The sequence below is a fragment of the Tenrec ecaudatus genome, chromosome 3, assembly GCF_050624435.1.
Source record: "Tenrec ecaudatus isolate mTenEca1 chromosome 3, mTenEca1.hap1, whole genome shotgun sequence".
Lineage (NCBI taxonomy): Eukaryota > Metazoa > Chordata > Mammalia > Afrosoricida > Tenrecidae > Tenrec > Tenrec ecaudatus.
Window position 1 is genome coordinate 75,305,865 of NC_134532.1, and position 15,836 is coordinate 75,321,700.

Consider the following 15,836-nt stretch of genomic DNA (forward strand, 5'->3'; position numbering starts at 1 on the left):
GCTCCTTCCTCATGGTCTGGCTGCCGTTTTTCCATGCATGGCTCGTATTGCTGCTGGTGGCATTCTGCATCTGCTTCTGCAATGGCCCCTTCACACTCAGTGGAACAACAAAACTAGCAAGTCCCTGAGTTAGACTCCTCTATACCTTGTTTGGAAGCTCCCACCCAGTTACTTGGTGGGAATGACAATGGCTGTGGATGGAAGTGCCATACCAAGTCATTTCACTTTCCCACCGACGTGAAATGTTTGCACGGTCATGGGAAATATATGTTGCTACAGGTGGGAAAGAAACGCCTAAGACATCGAGATGACCCGATGAGGTCCTTCATTACATGCACATTCCAGACGAAGTGTCTTTTTTTTTTCCCAATCATAAGTCCATCTTATATATACAAGGGTAAATATTTTAAATACCAACTTTTGATTAACTTCTTAGGAGATTCCTTTAAGGCAAACGTACACAAGCACACACATGATTTTTCTTAATTTGTAAGACATCACTTTGCGAGTCGCTGTCAGGTCCTGTAGTTTTTCCCCTTCTGGGCCCCAGCCCACCTCGTTCTGGCAATCAGGGACGCACAGCCTTTTTGCAACTTAAATAGGCTTCTTACCCTAGAGATGGGGTCAGGGGAGAGTTTGAAAATCCTGCTCTGGAGGAAATGTATAGCTCATGTGAAAATGATGACCAACAGTGAAAAGCCTAGAGGAGCTGCTACTGATGAAGTGGAGGTTGAGACGTAGGTCTAAGTGTCTAGCCGGAGCTGCTGCAAACGAGCAGTTCATCGCGGGCTCGCGTGAGGGCTTTTTGTTGATCTTCCTTAATGTGCTGCAGAAAATGGTTGTGGTGCATGTATCCTGGTCTCCCGTGGATGAGACCCCAATTACAAACCACCAAGTACGCCTTCATTCCAGAGCTGAAACAGACAGCTCCCCTCTTCCTTCTGTCTCGATGTTAGTCTTGCTTAACATGCACACACACACACACACACACGTGTGCACATACACGCACACACATGGTTGACCAGTGCAAATAGCACAGCAGTGAAGCCGATCACATGTCGGTTCAGGAGTCGAGCCTTTCCACTTGGAGTGGTAGGAGCCGTAGGATGCAAAGCCCCGGAGTCCCACAGGACTGGAGGCATTTGGGGATGCTCCCAACACGAAGCACGGCTCAAGGAACCAATGTCTGGGCAGTTTTCATTCGCTTGTGGCCTCTGCCTACGATTTCATCGGGTTCCATATATGTGCCATGAAAAGCCGAGGATTCCTTGACTGCAGGCTTTATCCGTTCCAGCACGATGGACGTTTTAGGTTGGGCTGTGGGGTGGGGGCACCCTGTGCTCTGTAGCTGTGAGGCAGCATCCTGGACCCCTACCTTCTAGAGGACAGTAGCACCCCCGTGGTTCTCAACCTGTGGGTAGTGACCCCACTGGGGGTTGAATGATCCTTTCAAAGGGGTCACCTAAGACTATCGGAAAACACATGCCTGATGGTCTTAGGAACCCAGACACCGCTCCTCTATCCATCTCCAAGCGGGTCCGCCCACATGTAGATACGCCCCCAGACGAGTACCTGGTGTGAAGGCTATTCCCCATGCTACAAGACAAAAGTTCATTGATTTGTCATTAGAAATAAATATTTCACAGTATCTGATGATGTATTGTTTTTTATGGTTATTCACTATGCTTTCATTATGTTCAATTTGTAACAATGAAAATACATCCTGCATATCAGATATTATGATTCAGAAAAGTAGCAAAATGACAGTTATGAAGTAGCAATGAAACTAATGTTATGGTTGGGGGTCACCACAACATGAGGAACTGTATGAAAAGGTTGTGGCTTTAGGAAGGTTGAGAACCACTGGTCTATGCAAACCAAAAGTGTCGCCGAAAGTCTCTTTGGGAACCAATACCACTCTCAATTGGGAACTGGCCAGATGATTCCGGCTTCTGGTATACCCTCCCGCTTGCTTTGTTAGAAATGGTTTACTGTATCAGCTCGTCGGCAGTGACCTGCAGGACGTCTTAATGAAATATGAAAGTCCTTCTCTGGCGCTGCTCTGTCGACCGCGGTTGGGCACGGCCCTGCCAAGTGATGTTCTTTGTTGTATGTGTGTGTTTCCAGGTGACAATTGTGGAAAAGGCCGATAGCTCCAGCGTGCTCCCCAGCCCCCTGTCCATCAGCACGAGGAACAGAATGACCTTCCTCTTCGCCAATTTAAAAGACAGAGACTTTTTAGTGCAGAGGATCTCTGACTTCCTGCAACAGACCACGTCCAAAATCTACTCCGACAAAGAGCTTGCCGGAAGCTGCAACAGTTCAGACGACGAGGTCTGTAGAGAAGTCCGCGGCCGGGACTGTGACCCCAAGGGCATCTCTGGTTGGTCCTGTTATGCCGCCCAGAGGGTTCACGTCCGTAGGCATTTGTTTGCTCCCCAAGATTGCAGCCTTGCCAACACAAACCACATTCCTAGACACCACAGCAAGCTCCCAGGACCCTTTTGGATCTCATGGAGCTTGCATGGGATCATAGGAAGGACCCTTCTTCTCATTAGCCCTGGTTACCTAGCAACAGAATCTGGTTCTCATAGGAAGGGGAATCAAAAAGTATTGCTATAAAATCAGATAAACCTTTATTAAACAAAAACATTGGAATACGAAGCTATGATTTGTCAGCATGTCCTCCATCTAGATAGAGCAAGACGCTTCTGGGTGCCTCGATCGAGAACAAGTCCCATGGTGTTGTCGTCCTCGAGGGACTCCGATCATGTTCCTGCTCAGTGTTCTTTGAGTTTGGGGAACCAAAGGAAGTCTAAGGAGTACAAGATCAGGGCCCTCACCCGGCCGGGATCCGGGTCTCATGGAGCGTCTCATGGGCCAGTTCTTGTTTTCCTCAAAGGATGAGCACGTGCATGGCTTGATGGGAAAACACTTCTGGGCTCTGTATTCCTGGCATTGCCCTCCCCTTAGGACAATCCTGTGTCTAATCTATCAAGATCACCCCTTCCAGATCTCCCCATCAGTTGGCTAGAACCACCTGAGAGGACATTGAATTTACATGGATTAAACTGCCACAGTAGATCCTCTCAGAAGCCATTGTTTTGATTAACCCTTGCTAAGACTCATGCCCAGTTATGAGTTAAAGACTCAACTGCCATCAAGTTGATTCCAATTCATAGCAGCACTATAGGACAGAGTAGAACTGCCCCTGTGGGTGTCTGAGACTATCAATCTTTACGGGTGTAGAAGGCCTCCTCTCTCCTGGGGGATTGCTCGTGGTTTCGAACTGCTCACCTTACTGTTAGCAGCCCAGCTTAGGACCCACCATGCCACCAGGGCTCCTGGGTTATATATAATTAGTTCTATAAAATCATCTTTCTTCATTTCAATATTGCCTAAAGGACTGAACAATCAGCTTTTTGAGCTAGCTGATCTTCACACGCAACTGTTTCCCCATCCCCTACTTTCAGTATCTTCTCCCCGCCCCCTTCCTTTTTCTTAATTTTTAAGTATCTTAACTGTGTCTCGGAGAGAACTTATGGACAGCTATTTACCTGTCCCAGAGCTGTGTTTATACATGTCTGAAATATGTCTGTGTACGCATGAACTGGAACCTTAGCAGTAATACTTTTTGACGGACTTTTTTGTACTAAAACTGTTGGGAACGACACACAAGTCATTAAACAAAGTCTCAACCTGGAGACAGGCCCTTCTCAAAAGAGCGCACCTATCGGGTTCCTGATCAAGGGGGCTGTGGATGAACATCTTCACTTACAAAGCCCCTGGAGCCCTGAGAAGGCTCGCTAAGTGGATGGGGCGCCATAAGAATGGGAACACTTTGGAGGCACTGGAACCTGGAGAGGAAGGGGGAGTCTCCTGAATCCTCCTTGGCAGGCTCTGCATACGTAAGAGAGATAAATAGCCACTACCTTGCTGTAAAAATACTTGTAAACCACAGAGGAAGCACAGAAACACTGCAGTCCCTGGCCCAGACCCAGCTAGCATCTGTACTGACACTCCTTAGAGCTTTCGATGCTTGTGGCTTCTCGGAAACAGATCCGCAGCTGTATTTTCCAAGGCACCTCTGGGTAGTCTTGAACTGCCCACCTTTCCATTGAGTGCTTAACAGCTTACCCTACCCAAAGAGTCTTGCCCAGGTCTGATGCCTGCCAAAATGTTGGACTGCTGCCTTTCTCTTAACTTCTCCCAAGAGCAAGAAACACCTTGGAGATTAGAGTGTAGTCATTGGTACCTATAGAGAGGGTGCCTCCAGTGAGTGTCTCCTTCCTCTCTCCACCGACAGGTGTATTCTCGGCCCAGCAGCCTCGTGTCCTCCAGCCCCCAGAGAAGCGCGAGCTGGGACACCGACGGAGAACGCCAGTTCAATTTGAATGGCAACAGTGTCCCAACAGCCACGCAGGCCCTGATGACCATGTACCGGCGGCGCTCGCCCGAGGAATTCAACCCTAAACTGGTGAGCAGCCCCTACCCCTGCGTGGAGAGCTCCTTACCAGAAGCACGGCACTGAAAGCCGCTTCAGCAAACAGATGGAAGTCTGTCGATAGAGTTCTGTAAGCAAAGCAGGCTTGGTCAAAATAAGTCATGCGGGTTCCTAGCGGTTATGTGGAAAGAGACAAGATTTAGAGAGGGTGGATTCTTTTGGGGGGGAGTGGGCAGGGGGAGCTTTGTTTTGTTTTATTTTTAGCTTTTATCTTAGTCGTCCCAAAATAAGTACCCCATTTCTCAGCTCACATAGAAAAATAAAGATTCACTTTGATCCTAGAGGTGTCGACTTAAAGCATAAATGTAATCTGCATCCTTCTGAGTCAATAGCCTGCAGCTGATTAAATAAGCTGGAGGCAATGACAGCTGGAGGCAATGACAGCAAGAAACTTAAGTGAGTTGTTCTCCCTCTCTCTCTTTCTCTCTGCCGTTGAATTTTCCGCTCTCTTGTTTCCTTTCTACAAGAATGTATTTCCCCTGGGCGCTCAGCAATAAGGTCACCCCTGCTGTAAAGCAGCCACCTCTGCTCATGGATAAAAGGAGTTGTACCTCGCAGGGCCCCTCCGTTCAGTAGGGAAAATGCCCCTGCCTGGCACCACACCTCCCCGTACCATCCTCTGAGCACACCGAGATGTGGTCATGTTTCCTCGTCCGTTTTCAGGCCAAAGAGTTTTTGAAAGAGCAAGCTTGGAAGATTCACTTTGCTGAGTACGGGCAAGGGATCTGCATGTACCGCACGGAGAAGTCTCGAGAGCTGGTGTTGAAGGGCATCCCGGAGAGCATGCGCGGGGAGCTGTGGCTGTTGCTCTCAGGTACGGCCTACAGGGAGAGGGGGCACTGCCCACCTCTGTCTCCCATCAGGGGGGCCGCTCAACAGGGCAGCCCCCAAATCAGAAATGAATCTGAGTCAGTGCTGAAGTCTCTGAATTACTCTGCCTTGGTAAAAAATATATATATAAGTAAATAAAGACTGGCCTGTGGATGGTGGAGAACTTGGCTCTCAGCTACTAACCAAATGGTTGTTTGAATCTAACCACCACTGCAGAAGAGAGACCTGGCAGAGCCGCTGCTATAGGATCAACTCTGACTCACAGCGACACTTCATGGAGTTTAAATCTTATTGGAACAGAGGGCCTCACCTCTCTTCCATAGTGTGGCTGGTATGTTTGAACTGACAACCTTGTTGTGAGCAACTCAATGCTTACTCTGTCATCACCAGGGTGGAAGCCCAGTTCTCTGAGCACACGAGGCCCCCATGAGTTGGCATTTTTTTAATAGTGGACACCAACTAAACTGAAGCAGCACAAATGAAGTGCCAGCTTCAGAATCCCATCCGTCGCCTCACAAAAGCTAGTTAGTCTAGGACCAAAGAAAAAGAGATTGAAGTAAAATATAGCACTTTGATTTTTAAGTTCTCTTTTGATCTTCCAGCTCTGTAAAACTTCCCTGGGATTTTTTTTTTTTTTTGCTTAAGATCTCCCTTTACATTTATTGTTACATTGTAAACATGTGTTTGAAGACGTTAGACATGGATTTGTTGTTAAAAGTAGGCACAATAGAACACATGAAGATTCCACAATTTCTATATGTAGAATTCCGTGACATTGATGCTTCAAGTGGTGTGACAACTTGCAGACTCCTGTTGGGAGTTGTCCCTTCCCTGTCAGCATAAGCCCACTGTCCTCCGGGCTTCCCAGATGATCTCTCAAGTGACTGCTGCCCCCTGGGCCCCACTAGGTAGTTCTTAAAATGTCTTGGGCCACACCCATGGGAGACCTTCTTTAATGAGAACCTAAGGTGTTACTTGGTTTAAAGAAGTCTTTGGGAGATGCCCTTGGGTTCAGGCTTCAAAATTTTCTCAGGACAATGATTTCCAGGTGTGTTAGTCTGGGTACTTTAGAGAAACAAACCCACAGCAACTTATGTATAAGATAGTGCATATCAAGAAAACATCCCAATTCAGTGCTGCCCAAGCCCACAAGTCCAACACTAACCCATTAACCCATATGTCCAACACCAATCCACAAAGTCCTCCTCCATCTCACAAAGCACACACAATGATGCCGACTGCAGGAGGAAAGCCGACTCAGTGAATGTATAAGCATCTCAGCGCTGGCAGGAGTCTCATCAGCGTAGGTCCATGCGGCTTCTCCTTGGGGATGTCTTGCAGGAAGTCAGACTTGCAAGCTGAAGCAGGGAACTGCTGAGACCTGGTCTGACTATCACAAAGCAAGAGACCTGAGAACTAGAAAGGCGAGGCTCACCAAGCCATTTATCTCTCTGCCCTTCAGTTAACCCCACAGTGTTTATCAGCCAGGTTAGCACAATAAACACAGCAGGGTTCATCCAGTTTCTATGGCTCCAAGATGTCTGGGTGCCATGAGGATTTGCAATTCAGCTTGATAGGATTCTTCTATGGAATCTTTCTCAGCGTATTCATTGAGGGATGTCACAAAGGGTGGCTCCTGGTCAAAGCAGCCCTTCCTGGGTTTGAGAAAGAAGGAGGAACAGGGATGGAGGAGAACATTCTTGATTTTTTTTTTGTCTCCTCCTGAGTACTCTGCTCATCATCAGAGCTATAGCCATGAGGCCAGGATCCACACCAGAACAGACCGCCTCCCCAGATCACACCATACTACGTCAGGGGGGAGTGCCAAGCAGGACACGGGGGACATATCCATGAACCCTGTGGCCCGAGTGCCTCCATCTCCACGTCTGCAGACCAGGCCGGGAGACGGCCCTGTCAGGTCAAACCTTTGGACCCTAGTTTAGAAACAGGGGGCCCTTTAGGCCCACCATGGCATGCTCCTATCCAGAAGCACCAGTGTGCTCCCAGGGATCTGTTCTGTCGTAAGCATTAGCTCAGTCCTATGGGCTTCACTGGTTCTTTCAATATACAAGTCATGTGCTCTCAAAAACCCAGGCCCACTGTCCTCAAGTCCGTGTATGTCAGGAGTTGTGTGTCAGAGTGGATCTGCTCCAGGGGGTTCTCAACACTGGCTGTTCCAAATTGATCACCAGACTTCTCTTCCCAGGCACCTCTGGGTGTATGTAATCCCCCATCCTTTTTGGTTATCTGCCAAGTTCACTTAACTACTTTCCCCTGAGACTGATTCTTCATGTTGAGAGGACTGAAATGTAATGATTCCTTTTTCTTTGGGCCTAAGATGGTCAGTGACAAATGCTATTATAAAACTTATTGAAGAAAAAGAAAGTATAGTTTAAAATAGTTACTAGATTGATAGGATGCTGTGGTGGTGGTGGTGGTGGTGGTGGTTGTTAGGTGCTTTCCAGTCATTTGCATCTCCTAACTCATCGTAGAGCTATGTGCAGCGGAACAGAACACCAGCCAGCCCCGCCCCGACCTCACAAGTGTTCTTGTTTGAGCCCATTGTTGCAGCTCCTGAGTCAGTCCATCCACCCGAGGGCTTTGCTCTTTGTCGCTGTCGCTCCATTTTACCAAGCACGATATCCTCCTCCAGGGAACGGTCTCTTCTTATCACTTATCCCAAGTACATGAGAAGCAGTTCCGTCATCCTGCCTCTAAGGGGAACTCTGGCCTTACTTCTTCCCAGAAAGATGTCTTTGTTCTTTGAGCAGTCCATGGTACTTTCAATATTCTTCATCAATACCATCGTTAAAGTGTATCAATTTTTCTCTAGCACTTCCTTATTCGTTGTCTTACTTTCACAAGCCTTGAGGCCGTTGAAAGTACCACACTAGAGTTAGGGTGCACCCCAGTCCTCAAAATTGCCCCAAAGTCGTCCTTGCTTGTCAGCCTTTAAAGAGGCCTGTGCAGCAGATTTCCCCAGTGCAGTCCTTCATGTGATCTCTCGACTGTGGCTTCCCGGACCATTGATTGGGGATTCAACCCTTGACAACTTCAGTTTTTTTCTCTATCTTGATGCTGTCTATTAGTCCAGTTGTCAGGATTTTTTTCCCTTTACACTGAGTCATAATCCCTTCTGAAATCCTTGACCTTCATCAGCCGGCGTTTCAAGTCCTCACTCAAAGCAAGCAAGGTGTGTCATCTGCGTATTGCAGGTTGTTAACAAGCCTTCTCTCCAATCCTGATGCTACCATCTTCTTCATATCAGCCAGCTTCTCTGATGATTTGCTGAGCATACAGATTGAATTAGGATGGTGAGAGGATGCACCTCTGTTACAGATGTTTCCTGATTTAAACCCACTCAGTAGTCCCGTTGTCGCTTTGTCCAACTCCCTCTTGATCCATGTACACATTCCGAATGAGCACAATTAGGTGTCTTGGAATTCCCGTTCTTCTCAAGACTGTCCTTGATTTGTTATGACCCATCCAGCCAACTGCTTTTCCACAGTCAATAAAACACATGGAAACACCTTTCTGGCATGTGCAGCCATGATCCATCTAATGTCAGCAATGACATCCCTGTTGCATGTCTTCTTCTGAATATAACCTGAACCCCTGACAGCTCCCTGTCCATGTACTGCTGAAACAGATGCTGGATGATCTTCTGTGTGTGATGGCAAAGGTATTGTTCTATAATTTGAACATTCCATTGAGTCACCTTTCTTTGGAGTGGGTACAAATACAGACTTATTCCGGTCAGTGGGCCAAGTCGCTGTCTTCCACATGACCTGGCACAGACGAGTGACTGCTTCCAGCGCTTTATCAACATGTTAAAACATTTCCTGGAGCTTTTTTCTTTTTTGGCTAATGCTTTCAGTACACCTTGGACTTCTTCCTTCAGGGCCATTGGTTCTTGCTCCTCTGCTACATCTTGTAATGGTTGAATGTTGACTAGTTCCTTTTGGGTCCGCCTTCTTGTGAGGCTCCCTGTATCATCCACTGTTGGGCCTATTGAATCTTGCATCTTACAACTCGCGGCTTGCTTTCTTTTTCTTTTTTTCTGGAGTTCTTTCCATTTCTGAGACTCTCTTTTGGTTTTCTAACTCTGTGTCTTTGCATGTTTTGTTATAATATTTCAACTTGTGCTCTTGAGTTGCTCTTTGAAACGTTCGGTTCAGTTCTTTACATCATTCTTTCTTCCCTGTGCCTAAGCTAGTCCCCGATTAAGAACAAGTGTCAGTTTCTCTGACACCCGGTGTGACGGTTGCTTCTCTGTCTTTTCAGTGTACAATTTTACCATGTAGTGATTTATTCTTTAGGAAAAAACTGAGCGGTTTTTTTTTTGTTAGTCTGATGAGATGTGAGATGACATCAATAACATCACACCGAAAGAAAGCCAAAAACATCACACACTAACCCGAAGAAACTAGTCACCTTGACAACCTGATGCAGACAGAATAAACAAAACATCCCAGTTTCATCCTCCTTAATCAAATGGGAGGTTCTTTGCAGCCACCTTTTGGATTAACATGGACATCCCAGTGAGGCACCAGGAAGCCAGTGTACCCAGTGCTGTTGCCAAGATGTGTGTAAGTCACACCCAGTGCTTCCTCCCACAGTGTGCATGGGGGAGGGCAGAGGGTGCCAGGTCCAGACACTGCCCTCTGCTGGTAGGAAACTGAGCCACATTTTCTCCAGTCTCCTGAGAGGGCTTCCTTCCAGTGGGAGAGAGCCGCATGCCCATCAGGGAGCCCAGGGTGGGTCCAGTCCTGACTCCCAAGATCTCAGGTTTCTGCTCCAGAACTTGGACTCGTTGCGCCCGTTGGAGTGTGTATTAGTCTGGGTACTTTAGAAAAACAAATCCACAGAAACTCATGTAGAAGACAGAGTTTTATATATAGGTTAGTGTGCATCAAGAAAACATCCCAACCCAGTACTGCCCGAGCCCACAAGTCCAACATTAACCCATTAACCCATATGTCCAACTCCAGTCCACAAAGTCCTCCTCCATCTCACAAAACAGACACAACTATGCCGACTGCAGGAGGAAAGCCGAGTCAGTGAATGTGTAAGCATCTCAGCGCTGGCAGGGGTCTCCACACAGGTGCTCCAGCACCCAGGGCTGCATCAGGGTAGGTCCATGTGGCTTCTCCTTGGGGATGTTTTGCAGGAAGTCAGCCTTGCCAGCTGAAGCAGGGAACTGGCTAAGGCAGCTGCACCCTGGTGCGACCATCACAAAGCAAGAGACCCAAGAACTAGAAAAGGCGAGCCATTTATCCCTCCGCCCTTCAGTTAATCCCACATGTGTTTATCAGCCAGGTTAGCACAATGAAGTAACTCAGAGTGGAATGCAGACCACTGTCAAGAGATGCTGGTGTGGGGGGGTTCTCGTTAGGTGCCATCAAGTGGGTCCGACACCTGGTGACCCTGTGCCCAACAGAATGAAACACCGCCCAGTCCTTTGCTGCCTTCATCATTGTCTGTATGTTTGAGGCCACTGTGGCAGCCACTGGGTCAGTCCATCTCATTGAGGGCCTTCCTCTCTCTCTCTGCCCTCTGCTTGGCCACACATGATCTCCTTCTCTAGGGACCAGTCTCTCCAGATAGCGTATCCAAAGAACGTGCGATGAACTCTCCCCCGCTGGCCTCTAAGGAGCATTCTGACTGTACTACTTCCAAGGGAAGTGGGTTTGTTCTGTGGGCATCCCACGATGCTTTGAAGATTCTTTGCTATCACCATAACTCCAATATGGCTATTCTTCGTCAGTCTTCCTTAAGCAGTGCCCAACTTTCACATGCCTATGAGGTGATGGAAAATAGCATGGCTCAGGTCAGACCCACCTGCGTCCTCAAAGTAATGCAGCCTTGATTTTCAGCACATTAACGAGGTCTTGTGAAGCAGATTGACCCAGTGTCGTGAGTCTTTTGATCTTTAACTGCTCCTTGGCTTCTGGGTGAACATGGTTGATGGAGCCAAGCAAGATGAAATCCTTGACAACTTCAACCTTTCTCCATTTATCATGATGTTACTTACTGGTCCAGTTGTGCGGATTTTGGTCTTCCTTACATTGAATCGTAACCCAGACTGAAGGCTGCAGTCCTTGATCTCCATCAGCAAGTGCCTCAGCTCCTCCCCACTTTCAGCACTCAGGGTTGTATCACCTGCCGATCACAGGAGTTAATCAGCCTTCCTCCAATCCTGATGCTGTGTTCTTAATAGAATCCAGCTTCTCTGGAAGTTTATAGATCTTAAATTCTACCATAGAACAGAACATAAGGCAGTGTGACCTTGTTGTTCCTCAGGCTACTTTTTGCCAGAGCAAGTAGAAATGGGAAAGTGCCTCTCTTGGTGCCAAGCCTTTGGTTTCAGTCTATTCTTAAACTCTAAACTCACTGCTTGCTCTATGACTAAAAATAAACTCAGATATCTATAAATTATTTATGTGTACATAGTACACAGTACATGTGCATAGTTAACACGCACATATACAGTGAGGCTTCAAAATGTTTGTGTGTCAAGGGAAGCCATCCCCTAACACATCATCACAAGTCCCGTAGTCACAATTGTACAGCGATAATAAGTAAATATTGTGAGGTAGTCGAGAGACACCAAAGATCAAATCAGTAGAATTAGAGCAAGCAGGATGTATTGGGGAGAAAATCCCCGCCTGGGCGAAGTCCCACGGTCCACAGTGTCCGAGCGAGGGAGTCACACTCCAGACTACAGGAGTGGTGTTTATATAGCCGGGGAACATGTGAGTGGGCTGTTTTAAGTCCATATAAGGAACTGTAGTCAGGGATTGGGAGATAGAGGTATGTCCGGGTTTCTGGAATGTAAGGTGTCTTCCTGGTTCCGGGTGTATTCGTGCCAGGTGCAGAGCGGTGTGTCGAAAACAAAGTGGGCACTGAGCCAAATGGGCCGTGAGCAAAACGGGCCATAAGTAAAAGAAAGAAGAACTGGCAAAGCTGCTGACAGGTTCCATAGCCAGCTCTGCTCAGCTCCGCAGGTGTGTGTGGGAGATTCAAGGTCACTTGCTGCTAGAAGCCAGCCTGGTATTGATCCAGCCATACAAAGATTATAGTAAAGTCATAGAGAGCATGAGAGATAAAAGAGAGAGATTGAAATAATGGAGTCAGACACACTTCATGGTAGCATGCTCACCTCAGCCCCACTCGGTGGTCCACGTGGAGAGAGATATATAAAACTAACCAAGGCTTTTATATTCTTTGGAGACTTACAGTCCCCCTAATTACAGGTGAGGACATACGTCACAGGAAGGGGTTGTGCTATAGGTAATACAGTAATGGGAGGGCGTGATCCAGGGGTATCCATGCAATAGGAAGAGGAGGGATTGGGGGTATACATGTGGCAAGATGGGCGGATCCTAGATACAGGATAGCAGCCTAACTTTGGATGTCACAGAGCCAGTTTGACCTGTACCCTAGCTCAACTTATAAAGACCATTATCAGTAGGGTGTGCACCCCACCTACAGGAACCAAGCTAATGGTTGCAAGCTTTAGGAGGAAATAGTCCATTGTCTCCAGCAGCAGGGAGCAGGCCCACCCCTGTGGTCTGGCAACTGATCACTCTCAGGGAGGATGCCTGTAAGCATCTGACCTCCCCCACATCTGTGGAAAACTGGCATTAAAAAGTGTAAATTTCCACCCATTTTTTGAATTCCTCTTCTATGCCTATGAGAGTAAGCCCATGTGTATTGCAGGTGGGTTTCCAATTCAAGCGTGCACAGGCATGAATAAAAGCACACATGTTTAACCAGCCCAGTGCTTTCAGAGAATGACAGCTGATAGACTGTCTCCGCCTTAGTCTTATTAGGATATTTTCAAAAAACAGCTCCAATCTACATAGCAGCTTCAAGGGGACCGACTTTGTCAGTGGTGTGCAGACCCAGGTGAGGGACATGCTGGGAAACATTTGGTTCACATCGTGAGAGCTTTGTTTAATACAGAGTTCTGGGAATTTGTAGCCATCATATTTGATTGACTTTCAGATACCAAAGCTAACGGTGTTGTTGCCAAACTGATTCCAACCCGTAGTGACCCCATGGGACAAGGCAGAGCCAGCCCACAGGGCTTCCAGACATTGCTTTTGCCCGCAGAGTGGCTGAGTCTATGGGACTGCCCGCCATTTTCTTGTCAGCTAAGGGCTTAGCCCAGCTCCTCGAGTGCTGGGTACACAGGAATGTAGCATCCTCTATACGTGGTTGTTGTCTGAGGTTGCTAGGTGCTGTCAGGTCAGTCCAACCCCTAGAGACCCTATGTACAGCAGATCAAAACACTGCCCGGTCCTGCGCTGCCCTCGCAGTGGCTGTGGGTGAGCCCCTGGTTGAAGCCACTGCGGCCGGCCGTCTTATTGAGGGCCTTCCTCCTTTTCCCTGCTCCGCTACTTCACCATGCCGATGGCCTTCTGCACCAATGTCTCTTGATAACGTGCCCAGGTACATGAGACAACGTCTCACTGTCTTCCCTTGTAAGGGACATACTGACCGTCCTTCTTCCTGGACAGATTCGTTCGTTCTTTCGACAGTCCATCGTGCTCCCAATATTCTTCATGAGAATAGTCATTCAAATGCCTCAAGTCCTCTTTGGAGACACACACACACACACACACACACACAGGTGCTATGCATGAATATCTATAGTGTACTATATAGAGTATATACATAAATATATAGTGTACTACAGAGAGTGTGCTATGTGTATAGTACATGAGGAACTCTGTAAGAAGTGATAGTATTCTCATTTATATGTTGTATACTGTATACATATATGTGCATACATAGGTGTGCTATATATTAGGAGCCTTGGTGTTTGGGGTATCTGCTCCCATAAAGATGTACACCCTTGAGAACCCAATCTGGGGTCACGACAAGTCAAAATTGATGTGATGAGAGTGGGTTTTGTTTTTACATACTGTAGACACTAGACAGGGGTAAGCATTGGACTGCTCACCAGAGAGTTGGTGATTCAAACCCGCCAGCCGCTCCCCGGGTGAAAGATGAGGCTCTCTGCTTCTGTAAAGCTTTGCAGCCTTGGGAACCTTAGTGAGGGAGCAAAGAATTGGTGTCCACTAGATAGCATTGGGTTTTAGCCGTGGCTTTAAATGCGTATTCATATAAGTAACCCTGGACTCCACATGTGTGTGTGTTATATTTAAAGACAACACACATATCTGTATGAAACACATATGTATGTTTGAGTACAGGGTTTCCACCTAAAAGAAAGTTACAATGCAGATACCTCAAGCGCGTGGTAAGCCCTTCCTGACCACCCGAGCAACACTCTCCAGAATAGCAGCTCCTCTGCTGGGGACGCTGTCACTGCCAGACGCTCTGCAATTGAGAAGCGTCTCTCTTATTCTAGAACATCTTGTTCATCAAAGCCCTTCACTCACGAACTAGCACTTCCAGAGACACATTTCAAATTTTTTTTGAGAGGAGGAATCTCTTTTGTCAAGTGCAACTTAAAGGAAACCCCTAAAACACAAGGAGAAGCTGCCGTGACTGCAGGGAGAGGTTGGGGAGGATGTATCGTGTTGCCCTCTGACTCCCGCTCCTTGACTGCCCCTAAGAAGCCCTTTGGACCTGCTTCTGAGCTCCTGGGAAGCCCTGTTGGGGGTTGGCCTGATTATTTTTGAAATAGCCTGCTTCCTCTGGGCCTGAAACCCGGATGGAGACCCAGGGACGCAGGCCAGTCTAGCAGTGGGCCCCACACCCCACGTCATCCCCCTATGGTTATTATAAGGCAAACCAGCCTCCAGCAGGAGGAGCGGCATCGTCGGGTAAGTCGTGCGTACAGACCAATGGCCAGAGCGTGGTTTTCATCGTGGCGTGTTCTGGTGGACACTTTCCAGGTGCCATCAACGAGAAGGCCACGCACCCTGGCTACTATGAGGACCTCGTGGAGAAGTCCATGGGAAAGTACAACCTCGCCACAGAGGAGATCGAGAGAGACTTGCACCGCTCCCTTCCGGAGCACCCGGCGTTCCAGAATGAAATGGGCATTGCAGCGCTGAGGAGAGTCCTAACCGCTTATGCTTTCCGGAATCCTAACATAGGATATTGCCAGGTAAATGCCACCGGCCGTTGAAGCTCGGAAGGTGGGGAGGGATGCGGTGCCCGTGTTTCGTCAGCTGGCAGCTAGTAGATGATGACAAGGAAGGCTTCGTGGTGAACCACATTCCGTGGATGGATCAGGGTTGGCCAGGGGATCTGTGGGGCATGGTCATTCTTGGTTGTGGGTGCTGCCTTAGGCTGGGAAGCCTATTTAGTGACACCCCTGGCCTCTGGCTATTGGATGACAATTAAAACTGCCCTCAGATGTTGTCCAAGTCCCCCTGGTATGGAGGAGGGCAGCAAAACTACCCTGGGTTGAGACCTGCTTCTCTGAACGGAGGAACCGGAAGACAAGAGGGACCGTCCTTCTGGAGAGTCGTCTCGCTCTGTGATTGGGTGAAGGATGAGATGTTCTACTTCCGTAGAG

General features: G+C 47.9%; 1 protein-coding gene across 1 annotated transcript in view; it reads left to right on the plus strand.

Moving 5' to 3' along the window:
* The window catches only part of TBC1D9 (TBC1 domain family member 9), a 144,354-nt gene that overhangs the window by 99,454 nt on the left and 29,064 nt on the right, over nt 1–15,836 (plus strand). The window contains exons 7-10 of the mRNA XM_075543761.1: nt 2,128–2,334; nt 4,307–4,477; nt 5,168–5,318; nt 15,208–15,422. Coding sequence (XP_075399876.1) covers nt 2,128–2,334; nt 4,307–4,477; nt 5,168–5,318; nt 15,208–15,422 — 744 coding nt within the window. The remainder of the gene's footprint in view (nt 1–2,127; nt 2,335–4,306; nt 4,478–5,167; nt 5,319–15,207; nt 15,423–15,836) is intronic.